Source organism: Aethalodelphis obliquidens, unplaced genomic scaffold (assembly GCF_003676395.1).
Source record: "Aethalodelphis obliquidens isolate GAN/ISIS:26980383/991018 unplaced genomic scaffold, ASM367639v1 scaffold18, whole genome shotgun sequence".
Classification (NCBI taxonomy): Eukaryota; Metazoa; Chordata; class Mammalia; order Artiodactyla; family Delphinidae; genus Aethalodelphis; species Aethalodelphis obliquidens.
Genome location: NW_020837962.1, coordinates 12,059,762 through 12,075,883, shown reverse-complemented (window position 1 = coordinate 12,075,883; position 16,122 = coordinate 12,059,762). Strand labels below are relative to the sequence as shown.

Genomic DNA, 16,122 nt, shown 5'->3' with positions numbered 1-16,122 from the left:
TAGCCAGCCTGGCTGTATGGTCACTCAGCTAAGTGGCAGAGCCAAGATGTAACCCAGCCATCCCAAGACCAAATCCTGAAGTCTTTTTTTTCCGTATTTTTTTTTATTGAAGTATAGTTGATTTACAATGTTGTGCCAATCTCTGCTGCACAGCAAAGTGACTCAGTTTTACACATATAGAAAATTTTTTTTAAATATTCTTTTCCACTATGGTTTATCCCAGGAGATTGGATATAGCTCCCTGTGCTATACAGTAGGACCTTGTTTATCCATTCTAAATGTACAAAACCTGAAGTCTTGACCACAACGCAGGCTGCGTCTTTTAAGTAGATATATTAGAAAGTTCAAATATTTAGGTCTTATGCAACCTAAACTTTATGCAATTTATAATTTATTATGAGGAAGTGTCATAGTTGGATTTGTTTATAAAATGTCATACTATCTTTTATCTTTTTTGTTTTGTTTTGTTTTTTTGGCCACATCCGGGCCACAGCAGTGAAAGCCCAGAATCCTAACCACTAGGCCACTGGGGAACTCCCTTTTTTTTTTTTCTTTTTTTTTGCGGTACGCGGGCCTCTCACTGTTGTGGCCTCTCCCGCTGCGGAGCACAGGCTCCAGACGCACAGGCTCAGCGGCCATGGCTTACGGGCCCAGCAGCTCCACGGCATGTTGGATCTTCCCGGACTGGGCCACGCACCCTTGTCCCCTGCATCGGCAGGCGGACTCTCAACCACTGCACCACCAGGGAAGCCCCAGGAACTCCCTTCTTTTATCTTTTAATAACACTTCTTTTTTCAAATGCTTAAGCAATAGATGTTTATTATAGAAGACTCAGAAAATATGTATAAGCTAAAAACCAAAACACCCCAAATTTCATATGCACAGAGACAGTCCAAATTAAGCATTTGGTGTACATTCTTCCAAATCTGCAGATGTAATTGTGATCTTTTAAATAGAATTTGTTCATATCATACACTTTTCTAACCTTTTTTCACTATATATCGTGAGTATCTTTTCATGTCAGCACATTTCAGTGATTGCATATGATGAAGTCAGTCCTCCATTTTTGGTCATTGAAATATTTTCTAATTATTTGCTAGTAGTTATTTCCTTTGGCTAGGTTCCCATAGTGGAGGAGCTGAATCAAGGGTATGCTTATATTGAGAGTTTATTAGTAAAACTATCAGATATGAGGTCCAGCTGAACCAAGTCTACCAAGCTGACAGATGTGAAAGCAACCTAAAGGTACACAGCAGGAGCAGTGTTCACATATGGCCCCCTTGGGTGGACAAGCCAGCATCCAGATAATGTACGGTGCCCCTGAGGTCAATGTTCACCCAGTGGTGGCACAAGCTTTGTCACAGACAGCTGCTATCAGCATTGCAGGTATAGCACACAAACTCCTTGACTGCAGGAATCAAAAAGAGAGATACCAATTCTCATAATTCCTGATGTTGCTAAAATCGCAATAATCCTAATACCCAGAAAGTACATTTTCACCAACTTTTATTTTTGAATAAATTTAAACCTACTATAAAATTGAAAGACTAATGCAACAAACTCCATATACCCTGCACTAAATTCAACAATTGTTGACATTTGCTATGTTCATTCTCTCTCTTCCCACCCCACACCCTGTGTGTACACACACACACAAACAAACACGTTTTGGAAAACTGAAAACTGGAAGTGAGTTGCAGAAACACTCTACCCTTTCAGCATGCATCTCCTAAAAATAAGGACATTCTCCTATATAGTCACAATACCCTTATCACAACTTTTTAAAAATCCATGATATTATTAGTTCATATAGAGTATATGGCTTGACATCTGTTCTTCTGGACTTTTTTTTTTTAATTGTTCGTTAGGCATATACTGTGAATATCTTTCCAGGTCGGTGCATATTTTCATAACCACTTTTAATGACTGTGTCTTAGATCATGTACCCCAGAAGCAGAGCCTTAAGTGGGGATATTTGTTAAGGTGATTTTTAGGAGTGCTCTCAGGAAAATGAAGTGAAGAGGAAGTAGAAAGGGCAGGGAACAAACTAAGAAAGAACAGGGTCTCAGAACTGGAGATGAGTTTCAGTCCACTGACCATCCCAAGAGGATGTCATTGCCAGAATCTGCTCCCCCACCTCTACTGTAACTTCCCCAGGTAATTCTCCAACCTTTATAGAAGCTGAGGGCTAGGTGCCTACCAGAGATCTGGGTGGAGCCCAACACTCCCCTAGAACAGCAGTGCCCAACGTTTCTAGCACCAGGGACCGGTTTCATGGAAGACAAGTTTTCCACAGATGGGGGGGAAGGGGAAGAACGGTTTCCAGATGATTCAAATGCATTACATTTATTGTACACTTTATTACTATTACATTGTAATATATAATGAAATAATTATACAACTCACCATATTGCTGACAGGAGGTGGAGCTCAGGTGGTAATGCAAGCCATGGGAAGCAGCTGTAAATACAGATGAAGCTTCGCTCCCTAGCAGGCCACTCACCTCCTGCTGTGTGGCCCGGACCAGGGGTTGGGAACCCCTGCCCTAGAGGTTGCATAGGTTTCAAATGCTTTGCTACTAGAAACAATGATGCAAGGAACATCCTCCATACACATTATTTGGCACTTGTTTTTTTCCTTAGGGAAAGTCTTAGAGGTGAAATTTATTAAATAGTTTGCCAGTTACATTTTGATACTTTTAGCCAAATTGCCCAGGGGAAAGGATATACTAATTTGTACTTGACAAGAGTGTTAAAGAATACCTTTTTGCTCACACCTTAGCCAACACTGGGTATTGTGGCTATGGTCTTTTTAATTTGCGTTTCTCTGATTAATAGTGAAGCTGATATCTTTTCATGTGTTTATACAGTTATCTTTTTTTTTTTTTTTTTTTTGCAGTATGCGGGCCTCTCACTGTTGTGGCCTCTCCCGTTGCGGAGCACAGGCTCCGGACGCGCAGGCTCAGCGGCCATGGCTCACGGGCCCAGCCGCTACGCGGCATGTGGGATCTTCCCGGACTGGGACACGAACCCGTGTCCCCTGCATTGGCAGGCGGACTCTCAACCACTGCGCCACCAGGGAAGCCCAGTTATCTTTTTTTTAATAAGTTTATTTTATTTATTTTTGGTTGTGTTGGGTCTTCGTTGCAGCGCATGGGCTTTCTCTAGTTGCGATGAGCGGGGACTACTCTTTCTTGAGGTGTACAGGCTTCTCATTGCGGTGGCTTCTCTTGTTGCAGAGTACAGGCTCTAGGCACGCGGGCTTCAGTAGTTGTGGCTCTAGGGCTCTAGAGCTCAGGCTCAGTAGTTATGGTGCATGGGTTTAGTTGCTCCGCGGCATGTGGGATCTTCCCAGATCAGGGATCGAACCCGTGTCCCCTGTATTGGCAGGTGGATTCTTAACTACTGCACCACCAGGGAAGTCCCCACAGTTATCTTTTTAACAAGACTATTGGGCACATCTTTGGTGTAAATGTTGGTGTAGGATCTGATTTCAAGGAAGTTTTATATTTCCTTTCAATACAATTCATATGTTAAAACCTTCATATATTCTAAAGGGAAAGAGTAAAGTAATTGTAAATCTAATAAGATACTAGAAAAAAATTCAAATTATAAAAGCAGAATAGACATAATACAACAAATATATTGTCAAATATGAGTACCAATGATATTGCTATACCTCGACATTTACAATAACTGGTACTTATTGATCATATACTAAGTGCATGAGTCTAAGCACTTTACATATACTAACTTATTTAGTCTTAACAGTTGCCCACAGGAGTTGGTATATTATTATCCCCATTTACCAAAGGGGAAACCACAAATGTGGAGAAGCTTAGAGCTGGAGTCCATCCTGGGAGTAGCAGACGGGGTTGAGCCTGCAGCCACAGAGCCTGCCCACTCAGCCACCTCCACATCTACCTCCTCTAACTTGGCCTTCATGTCCCATTTGTAAAGTAGGCAAAATAACAGTAATTGCATAAATCAGATAATATAAATAAAGTGCTTATTACAAAATCCATCACATTAAAAAGTATTCAATAATGTAACATTGTTGCAGCAATTTAATATCTAGAAACTTATCCCAAAGAAATAAGAATGTGGGGCTTTCCTGGTGGCACAGTGGTTGAGAGTCCGCCTGCCAATGCAGGGGACACGGGTTTGTGCCCTGGTCCGGGAAGATCCCACTTGCCGCAGAGCGGCTGGGCCCATGAGCCATGGCCGCTGAGCCTGTGCGTCCGGAGGCTGTGCTCTGCAACGGGAGAGGCCACAACAGTGAGAGGCCCGCGTACCGGAAAAAAAAAAAAAAAAAAATGTGGCCAAAGATTTAGCTATAGCCATCATTTGTAATAGCAAAAAATGTGAAACATTTTAAATGTCAAATGTTATTAGATTGGTTACATTCACTATCATATACTCATATAATAAAATATGTAGCTATTGAAATTATGTAGAATATTTAATGGCATGAAAAGTTTATTATAAATTATTAAGTATAAAAGCAGGTTATAGTATAACCTGTATTTGTAAATCATATGTTTTTAATTTTTTGGTTTTATTTTATAAATTATATGCTCTAACATAGATGGAGAGATGATAAAAACTCAGGAAAGACATTTACAAAAATGTGGATGCTTGTACACAGATGTTCAAGTAGCTATGATTGGTTAATCACAATAGCCAAAAGGTGGAACAGCCCAATTGTCCACCAAGATATTAATAGATAAACAAAAGGTGGTACATTTATCCAATTCATACATACTACTCAGCCATAAAAAGGAATGAAATTCTGACACGTTATAACATGGATGAACCTTGAAAACATTATGCTCAGAAAAATAAGCTAGACACAAAAGGACAAATATTGTATGATTCCATGTATATCAGGTACCAAGAATAGGCAAACTCATAGAGACCAAGTAGATTAGAGGTTATCAGAAACTGGGGGAGGGGGAAATGGGGAGTTATTGTCTTAATGAGTACAGAATTTCAATTTGTGATGATTAAAAATTTCTGGAAATGGATAGTGGTGATGTTTACAAAAATTGTGAATGTACTTAATGCCACTCAATTGTACACTTAAAAATGGTCAAAATGGTAAATTTTATGTGATGTATATTTTACCACAATAAAAAAACAAAACAAAAACACATTTATAAGAAAAGAATATATTTCCTACCAGTTTAAAAAAATTGGAAAAAAAAAATTGGGATGGGAGATTATGGGTTTTCTTTTCTTTCCTTTTCCTTTTTTTTTTATCATTTTCTCTAATTTTTCTACAACAAACACATAAAACTTTATGATAAAAAATATTTAAAAAGCAAAAACAACTCCAGGGTTCCTCAAGATGAGTAATAGGTGGATAAATATATATTGTGTTTCTGCCACGTACAGAGTATTGAACCACAACAACAAAAACCCTCACCAAAGCAGAATTAGGAAAGGAAAACTGTATTTAAATGAACCACTAATAGAAGATTAGGAAAAATTATATAGTCACCAAACTATTTATATAAAGCAATATAAAACATGTAGATCAGAAGTCACTAGGACCAGGAAAAGCAGCTTCTGGAGAGCAGCAGAGAAATAGAGATCCTGGACAGGGAGTTGTAGATTTTGTGTTGATGGGGCAGAATGCTTCTTTCTTTCATTGATACTTCAAGTACCTGCATTCTGGCTAATCTACAGCCAAATTTTAGATACTGACCCGTTTGTAATCTTCATTCTGTGAATGTGTAAGTTAAGTAAGCTCTGTGAAGCACCTCTGATTCAGTGTGGCATGACAGCTAGCCCTGTAGATTCCAATTTCATCAGATGAAATAAGCAACTGTGATGTCCCTCTAGTGACAGGCATGGGGTCTCCTTAGTTAAATGCCAGCGGACTGAGAGGTCACCATGGTAGCAGTGAGGAAGTCATGCAGAGCCCTCTGCTGCCCACTAGGCCTTCACAGGCCTTGGTTAGGCAACACTAAGTACTGCATATGCACCTACTTTGAGAATGCTGGTATTTTGTACCTGTATTATGCAGTTGAGGCTAGTGGTGAAACATCCAGAGCAGCTGAGGGCCATGGACTATAGGAGCCCAGACAGCTGGTTCTGGCACCCAAAGTGCCAGGTGTTGGCACTTTGAGACCTGCTGCTGGAGGTCAGAGCCCCAGGAGGCCTGGCACAGCAGCGCCGGACACACTATCTGGGCCAGGCATCCTTGTCCCTGCACCACTCTCCTTCCTTCCTTCCTTCCTTCCCTGTCCACCTTCACAATTCACCCTGATTAACACACCTATCCCCTCCCCGAGGGAGAAAGGAAGGAAGCCCTTCATCAGGTACACTTGATATTTGCACAACTATGATCAAGATCTTCATTACTTCATTTATTACCACAATTTAGACACACTAAGTGTCAACTCATATCCCTCCCCCATGGCTGCATATGGTTAAAGCCAGAGAAAACATTACTGACAAGATAAGTTTATCTCCCAACACCAGCTTTATAAAAGAATTTCGTTCACTTACTTTTTCTTTTTTCACTCCTGTGGTAGGTGAAGTGTAGCCTTTGAAGTGCCAGACCCAAATTACGCTGGACAAACCTCCCACACTGTGGATCAACACTGACCGCAGTGGTGGGTCTTTGCCCTGAAGCAAGTGACCAGTGACCGGAGATGGTGTGGAGCTGAGCAGAGCACTCTGGGGCTGCTGCAAAGGCAGCTGAAGTGGAGGGGCCGTCGCCCTGTCAAAGCAGAGCAGGTCACCCACCCTTCCAAGTTCCTAAGACTCGTCACCGCTTGTGAAACTTCTGAAGCTGGTCTTCCCCGAGTTGATTCAGACTCCAAATGTCAAGCCTGAGTCAGCAAGCCTTCACAAGCATTGGGTAGCTCTGATGTGTCATCAGAGAAAGCAACCGACTAGAAAAGCTCTACAGTGATCAAAACAGTTGTACAGCATCACCCATGGACTTCTGCCGTCCCCACCCGGCACTGGGAGAACCGGTCGTCCGCGCCCATCAGCTCCAGCAAAGTAGTCTGAGCCATGGCCACGTTGTTTTTATAGGTTCTGATCTTTCTCCAGGCAAACAAGACGAAGAGGAAAGGGGCTTAAGAAAAATCATTCATATCTGTGGGAAAGATTAAACTTGTTTATTAATTCATGCAAACATTTTCCAACTTGGGAAGAGAGAGAGGGTAAAGCCAGTAGAAAAGGCCTTCTAAGAAATGAATAAGAGGGGGATTTTAGGATTTACTCTTAACTGACTCCAGGGGGAAACAGAATAACAATTTACAGAAACATTCTCACCACATTTGAACAAAATACAATTTTATCTGTAATTTTCAAACTCATTTTCCACTTTAAAGGTGGTTAAAACTTGTATTCTTTTCCAGAGTTTAAAATGACGTCTGGTTTTTAAATATTTCCTTGTCCAGACAAGTTCCTACTTGCCTCGATAGGATCTGCGAGCTTACAGGAGAGCACACTCGCTCTCAGTCCACCCCTTGCTCTATGAGATAAAAAAAACTGCAGGGAGAAAAAGAGAGTTAGTTTCTAAAATCACCTGGTATACAACGCTGAAAACCAATGACCACAAATAGAGAACAGCAATGAGTTTTCTTTACAGATATGAACAAATACTTCAGTTAAAGCTGTAAGACAATGGAAAGAGTTCCAGTCTCAGGCAGAGTTGGGAGAAAAATTATAGATCTGGCTTCTGACAGTAATTTTGTAAAAATCCACATCAATTTTTCATGACCTTTTTCTCAGGTAGGAAAGTTGGCATTTCAAATCCAACATATAGAAAAATGGGCTTAAAGTGTGTTCAAACAACCAATTGTGACAGACGTGTACCCGCAGCAGTAACGTGACCTGTTAGAGCACAACAATATCATGATGCAGTTGATTAATAATGATGTCTCACTTTTTACAATTTACAAAGCACTCTCACCAACATTTTATTTAGTATAGAGTGGAAGGACACATCAGCTAGGCACTTTAATTTCCTTCATTAATTAATGAATTGAATTAAATCTTTGACATGTATTTTATTTTGTATGAGTCAATTTAACCTTTTTGAAAATTATTCTTTAACATTAATATCAGATCTTACAAGGATCTGTGATACTAATATCACTATGTGTTTTAAAACATTGAAATGAATAACTCACTTTGAAATCCCTCCAAATGAACCACTTTAAGTAGCCATTATTTTTAATTGAAATATGATAAATATACAAAATGTCCTATATGGAAATCCTTTGTTTTTATCTTATTAGCAGAGCAATGTAAGTTCTTATTTTTTAAATTACATGTTCTGTTTTAACTGATTTATAACAATTGAAATTGTATTTGAGGCTCACAATCTTTATTACATTTTGTGATATAACCACTACCTGCTTGAAATCTTTGTTAAATCTGACAAATATCTTTTTAACATATTCTTTGGAAAGGTACAATATCCATTTACTTGAGAGCAATTTGTTGCTATATTTGAATCAAGTTTGGGAAACTATAAGTAAGTTACCATGAATTTAAATTGACCAAACTCAGAGCAACTGGTACCTCCTGTTTGGAGGGAAACCACAAAGTTGGACAAGGATCTGAGTATATGTTGATTTGGGTATAGACAGTATACAGTATTTAGGTGGATTCATGCAAATGGTGGAAGAGATGCAGTATATTACTGTAATTTTCCCCCTTTGGCCTAGTAATGAAGAGGCCTCAAACTGAGGTCCTAGAAATATTGTTGAGGCCATTGGTGACTCCATGTCTGTAATCTATTCAGATATGCTTGAGGCTGCAAGGAAAGGAAGCCACAGGAAAACAGGAAAACCTGCTTACGAGGCTGAGATGGAGCAGACCCAGTGTTCTCAAAGACTCTTTCAGGGTATCCATGAGATCAAAGCTATCTTCATAATAATATGAAAATGCTCTTTGCCTTTCTCACTCTCGTTCTTTCACCAGAGTGCACTGTAGTTTTCGAGACTACATGACATGAGATATCATTGTTCTAACTGCTAAAAGAATGTGTGCTCATGAATACATTTAAAATTTTTCTCAATGTTAAGTTCTAGTACAATGTTGACAGATATAACTCACTTAAGAGCTCAAAAATTTTTAAGAGTGTAAAAGAGGAAATATCTGAAATAATGTAGACTGTGTAGCCCTATCTCACCTGTGACCTGGGGCAAGAAGCAACATTTCTTGGTCCTATTTTCCTCATTTGCAAAACAAGGGGAGTTTGTCCCACTGCCCATTTTACACTTTTAACACTAAGGTTCTATGGCCTTCCAACACTGAAGTGTTGCTATTGCTGCGGGAGTCTGCTCTGATCAGAGTTGTAGGAGCACAGAATTTTAGAGGCTTAGAGAAGTTAATTAACTTCCCCAGGGTCACATAGGCTGAGGAATGGTGGGACTGGGAGTCAAACCCAAGTCCGTCTCACCGCAGCATTTAACTTGCTATTGAATACTGCTCACTGAAGTGAGGAGCATCGCACATGGGGGCAGGGGGGACCCAGCTTTGACTCTAAAGCCCAGTTCCTAGCCTTGGAGTTAACATTAACGCAGTTAATATTTTCTTTGTTGGTCTTTTTATTTTGTATCATTTATAACTTCTTTATACTATATGAAAAAAGCTGATTACTTCCACTGTTTCTATGGTAGCCAAATCCTTCTGCACATCTGGGAACTGGGCATTATTAAAAATAACAAATTCCTGGGTTTCCCTGGTGGCACAGTAGTTAAGAATCTGCCTGCCAGTGCAGGGGACACGGGTTCGAGCCCTGGTCTGGGAGGATCCCACATGCCACGGAGCAACTAAGCCCATGCGCCACAACTACTGAAGCCTGCGCACCTAGAGCCCGTGCTCTACAACAACAGAAGCCACTGCAATGAGAAGCCCGTGTACCGCAACAAAGAGTAGCCCCCGCTCGCTGCAACTAGAGAAAGCCTGCACGCAGCAACGAAGACCCAATGCAGCCAAAAATAAATAAAAATAAAAAAGTTTATTAAAAATATAACAAATTCCCTAATTTATTACATCATACTCCAGGATCTTCTTATTGCTTGAACATATAGAATAACATAGTACTGGGACTTCCCTGGTGGCACAGTTGTTAAGAGCCCGCACTCCCAGTGCAGGGGGCCCGGGTTCAATCCCTGGTCAGGGAACTAGATCTCACATGCATGCCACAACTAAGAGTTCACAGGCCACAACTAAGGAGCCTGCCTGCCACAACTAAAACCTGGCGCAACCAAATAAATAAATATGTTTTAAAAAAGAATAATATAGTACTATAAAATGCACTAACCTTTACATAGATTTTGCTTCTTTCCAAAAGAAACTGCCACTTTAATGCTGTTTTCTGTTCATCCGTCATTGCAAGAAACTCATTTACCTGGATAAAAAAATTAAACAAATATTTCCAAAGAATATATAGATAACTCATCTTGACAATAATGTAAAACAAATTTGCTCACTGGAAATGGAATTTATCCACAGTAATTACAGGTCAATTCTCTTGACGGAGGAGATAAGGCTAGATAGAAAGGCTCTAAACTGAATGTCTGAAGCCAGCCAGGTGGCTCGGCACAGAAAGCCCCCCTTAACAAAGTGGAAACCACTGAGGCTTAATGGTAAACTTCATGAGCGGGTTCTAACAATAAAAAACATCAAACCTAACATCAAGCACACAAGCTAATCTCTGCTGCTATGCTATGGGGCAGACTGAGGAAGAGCTCATGGCTGACCTTATACACCTGGGTAGGTGAAATACTGCCAAACCCTCCTCACAGAGGACCCTGCTCAGTGTCTCCAAGGTGTTGTTTTGCCCATTGTTATTTGACTATATAAAATGTCATGTTTATTCTCCACTGTCACCAAGGATGTCTCTTGTTATTCCTAACAGTTAATGTTAGCTAGAATTTTAATATGCAATATGTAATTATTTGTTCATTAAAACAATGTGTGTTTAAGTCAAGATTGATTTTTCCCAGACCTCTTTATTAATGAATTAATTTCTATCAAATGTTCACCAAAATAACCTATGTTTGGGGAAGCGAATTCAATTTGGAAGTATTTCTAAACATATTTTCCTTTTTATTATTTACCGTGAAGCCCAAAGTCTCCTCAGCAACACTTCCTGTGAGACTACAGGAGTGGAGGGTACCTGTGTGATCAGTAAGATCAATTAGCATATGGAAGCTGCGAAAAACTGATTTAAATTCTGAAGAATCTTTGTTGCAAGTTGTACAAGTGCTGGATGCTTCATTTACAATGTAACCACAGCCTGAACTGAAAAGAAACAAAGACAAGATAGAATGTGAAGGCCCTAAGTGACAAATCTGATCTCTAGCAGAAGAATTATCACTTAGACTTTTAGCCTAAGTCAGCACCTGGAATATTTACAGAGCAAGTAATTACAGAGTGCTCAGTGCTGAGCAGGGTACAAAACAGACCTACAAAATAACAAGGAAAAATGCACAGCAATACAACATGCTTTCTATGCAGTCAACCTCATTTTCAGTATTCCTGCTTCGGAAACTGGGACAATCCAGTCTTCTCACAGTTCTGCCTCCTACTTTCCCCCATGCTGGGGTTCTTGCCCAGGATCACTCCCCCACTGGGGCCTTCCTCACTTGCACCCCAGCCCCACACCCTCCCTTCTCTGAACAGCTGCACAACTTACACTTCAGCACGAACTTACACCCTATCACATCCTATTCCATGTTATTGCAGGTATGTTTGTTTATCTCCTGGCTCAGAGTTTGAGGGCAGGAATCCCGTCTTGTGCCTAGAAAGCCTGAGTTCCATGAATGCTCATTTGGTCCTGTACTAAGTCCTCTGTACATCCACAGAATAACCTGAGGGTTGGGGAGGTTCACACTCTAAATGCTGCTAGCACTGCTAGTGACACATTCTCCTCTCTTTAAGGGGTAATTCCATGCTCTTCTATATTTTTGAAGCAGTCATTACTTTGCCAATTTGAATAGGCAGAGACTAATTCAAATTTCTCAAGCAGAGGGAATGATCTGAAGATACTGGTTTCTTGTAAGCCACAGATCAACTTTTGAATTAAGTTTTAGATACTTTTCCTCAGATATCAATATTAAAGATGTAGGAAAAATAAGGGAGACAATAACATTTTTTTTAATTTTTGAAAAATATTTTTCAAAAAATAAACACCTGCCTTACACAACAGCCTCTACATTAGTTTTTTTCAACTTTAACACCAAATCATACAATGTTTTAAAAATCCATAGGTCAATTTCTTGATTATGGTGGTTTATCATTTCATACATGATAAAACTATATGAAATTTCACATACACACGATGCATATTAATCTGGGGAAATCTGAATAAGATCAGTGGATTTAATTAATGTCATTACTATCTATGATGTGATACTATAGTTTTGCAAAATGTTACCATTGGGGGAAACTGCACAAAGTGTACAGTTTATATATTATTTCTTACAGTGCCATGTGAATCTAGAACTATGTCAATAAAAATGTCAATTATAAATCCATAGGGAGGCTTTCACAATAACATTTTAGAATTTTCTTGCCAAGCATTTTTTGGCTAAGATTATTAAATCTACTTGGGTTTACTTTTCTATGCAAGTAGATACTAACTTTGATCTAGGAGAGGTTGGAAATCATATTCTTCATACAGTTGAAATAATTTATTAAAATGCTATTACTTGTATTGCTATAGGATGTGGTCACCAAAATAATTTGCAAATTGTCATAAAACAATAGTTTCTCATCCCAGCTAAAAGTTTCGACATTATTATATCTTTCTATTTTAGGGTTGCTGAAACACAGTAAATTAAATTTTGCTTTAAAAGGCAATTATAATTTTGAATCTAAATAGTTTGTCAAATGCATAACCACTTATGCATAATGCATAACCACTATTCAAATGCATAACCACTATTATGTCAAAGAATAGCTTAACTTTTATAGAGTTTAAAATTTATTAACAAGGGGGGCTTCCCTGGTGGCACAGTGGTTGAGAGTCCACCTGCCGATGCAGGGGACACGGGTTCGTGCCCTGGTCTGGGACGATCCCATATGCCGCGGAGCGGCTGGACCCGTGAGCCATGGCCGCTGAGCCTGCGCGTCTGGAGCTTGTGCTCCGCAACTGGAGAGGCCACAACAGTGAGAGGCCCATGTACCAAAAAAAAAAAAAAAAAATTTATTAACAATAACTGTTTTTATTTCTTACAAGAATGAACTTTCTAAAAGTAATTTGGTTGCTTACCATCTATTTCGAACTACTTTTGTAGTTTCATCATCAATGTTCAGTGTAGAAATGTAAGCATAAAGAATTCCATAGATAGGATCAGCTTTTCCTTCATTCTTCAAAGCTTTTACCTTTAATTGTTCAACTGTATAGACATCAACTATTGTATTTACTAAAAAAAAAGAAAAGTCATGGAAGTTCTAAATATATTCTAAGAACTCCAAAGGATTATATCCAAATAGAAAAGCTACAAAGCTCAAATGAGAATACGTAGTAGCTTAAGTTATGTAATAGAAAAATTATTATATATGATATATTAAAACTGATTATATAGAAGGACATAAAAGCAAAAAAGGAAAAGAATAAGAAATTAGTCTTTATTAAAATGAATAATTTCTGATCATCAGAAGATTCCATTAAAAGAATGAAAAGGCAAGCCATAGAGTGGGAGATGCTAGCAATCTATAAGGAGATAAAGGGTTCATATCCAGAATATCTAAAGGATTCTTAAAAATAAATAAGAAAAAGACAAGTCAACTCAATTTTTTAAATGGTGAAGAGACTATATTTATTTATTTATTTATTTTTGGCTGCACCACGTGGCTTAGTTCCCCAAAAGCCAAGCCGTGCAGCCGAAAAACAAAACAGAACAAAACAAAACAAAAAAAACAAAAAGAAAGAAAGGAAACATGTTAAATATCCCCCAGGAAAGCATAACAAAGTTCTTCTTTTACAAGTTAATGTGACTTGCAGCATAACTTATTTCATGCTTAATTCAATTGTTACTCTCTCGAGAGGAATTATTAGGAAGTATTTCACCTCCTAGGATGAAGTTACAAGAACGGGCCTTCAGGGAATGATTGAAGTTTTCCCTCTGCTTTCCGCCATTCTCCTGAGTGTCTAAGCATAAGCCACAGACGGCAACAAACCACATCCCTTTTTTTTTTTTGGCCACACCACGAGGCATGTGGGATCTTAGCTCCCCAACCAGAGATAGAACTCACGTCCCCTGCTTTGGAAGCATGGAGTCTTAACCACTGGCCTGCCAGGGAAGTCCCAGCATCCCTTTTAAAGTCAAGCTTCAGTCTGGGGTCTGTGAACACATGACATTTTATGCAAAATTCTATGTGTGGGTACAGCTACTTTTCTGGGGAAAGGGTCATAGCTCTCATCAGATTCGCAAAAGGTTATATAGGCCTCCAAAAGTTTTAAACTACCTTTTAAAAAGTGGAAGTATAGGGCTTCCCTGGGTGGCACAGTGGTTAAGAATCTGCCTGCCAATGCAGGGAACACGGGTTTGAGCCCTGGTCTGGGAAGATCCCACATGCTGCGGAGCAACTAAGCCCGTGAGCCACAACTACTGAGCCTGCGCGTCTGGAGCCTGTGCTCCGGAACGGGAGAGGCCTCGACAGTAAGAGGCCCGCGCACTGCGATGAAGAGTGGCCCCCGCTCTCCGCAACTGGAGAAAGGCCTCGCACAGAAACAAAGACCCAACACAGCCAAAAATAAATAAATAAAAAGTGGAAGTGTAGCAGTTACATAATAAGAATACAATATCTTTTACTAAGTAACTTTACAGGCCCAAATTCTGGCCTTTTAAAAATTCAAATAATATTTAAAGGTCACTTACAATTTGTGGATTCTTTCAAATAACTGTCAATTTCATCATCCAGAAGATTCGTTTCTTTATTTTCTCTTATAAAATTCAATAGGATGTTAGCTTCTGGTGTATCTTAATTGAAAATGCATAATAAGTAAACAGCAAACTGATTATTTTTTAAATCACTGTAAATGATCCAAAATTATTTTTACCAGTAAAAAGTGAAGACGTATAAGAATACAATCAAACACAATATTACAAAGCCACTGACAATGTGATGGGGTGCTCCATTAACACAGAGATGTACACCAGATATCATGAGTTTAAAGAGCAGCTTACAAAACATTGTCATACAATTCCCTTTCATTTTAAAAAAGATACATAAGCAAAATTATCTGGAAGAATATGTATCAAAGAAATGATTATCTCTTATGAGATGGTGAATTTATAGCTGATCTTCCTTTTTATGTATTTTTTGAATTTTATATGTATTTATTTTCTAGTCAGAAAAAAAATTTTTTAAGGTTGTTTAAAAAGCTTGCTCCAGACTTGCCTGGTGGCGCAGTGGTTAGGAATCTGCCTGCCAGTGCAGGGGACACAGGTTTGATCCCTGGTCCGGGAAGATCCCACATGCCGCGGAGCAACTAAAACCGTGTGCTACAACTACTGAGCCTGCTCTCTGGAGTCTGTGAGCCACAACTACTGAGCCCACGTGCCACAGCTACTAAAGCCCATGTGGCTAGAGCCCATGCTCCACAAGAAGAGAAGCCACCACAATGAGAAGCCTGTGCACCGCAACGAAGAGTAGCCCCCCGCTAGCCACAACTACAGAAAGCCCAATGCAGCCAAAAATAAATAAATAAATAAAAAGATTTTTAAAAAGGTTCTTATAATTAAAAAAAAAAAAGACCTTGCTCCTCGGGACTTCCCTGGTGGTCCAGTGGTTAAGAATCTGCCTTCCAATGCAGGGGATGTGGGTTTGATCCCTGGTCAGGGAACTAAGATCCCACATGCCATGGGGCAACTAAGCCCGCGCACCACAACTACTGAGCCCGAGTGCTCTAGAGCCCACGCGACACAACTGGAGAGAAGCCTGCCTGTGTGCTCTGGAGACCGCGCACCACAATTAGAGAGTCTGTGTGCCACAACTAGAGAGCTTGTGTGCTCTGGAGCTATGTGCCACAACTAGAAAGAAGCCTGCATGCTGCAACTAAAAACCCCACATGCCACAACGAAGACCCGAAGCAGCCAAATAAATAAATTAAATACTTAAAAAAAAAAAAAAA

The 16,122-nt window shown here is 39.5% G+C and overlaps 1 protein-coding gene across 3 annotated transcripts in view; it reads right to left on the bottom strand.

Moving 5' to 3' along the window:
* Window positions 1–6,521: 6,521 nt before the first annotated feature.
* MEIOB (meiosis specific with OB-fold) overlaps window positions 6,522–16,122 on the bottom strand; it is a 29,891-nt gene continuing 20,290 nt past the window's right edge. Inside the window, exons 10-14 of one of the 3 annotated variants that reach the window (XM_027117843.1) lie at window positions 14,867–14,968; window positions 13,255–13,408; window positions 11,099–11,282; window positions 10,300–10,386; window positions 6,522–7,511 (exon numbers count right to left, since the gene is read on the bottom strand). In XM_027117843.1, the coding sequence (XP_026973644.1) occupies window positions 7,401–7,511; window positions 10,300–10,386; window positions 11,099–11,282; window positions 13,255–13,408; window positions 14,867–14,968 (638 nt within the window). In that variant the 3' untranslated portion in view covers window positions 6,522–7,400. Of the gene's footprint in view, window positions 7,512–10,294; window positions 10,387–11,098; window positions 11,283–13,254; window positions 13,409–14,866; window positions 14,969–16,122 lie in introns of those variants that run through there. The other 2 variants (XM_027117844.1, XM_027117845.1) reach the window with 2 other exon arrangements.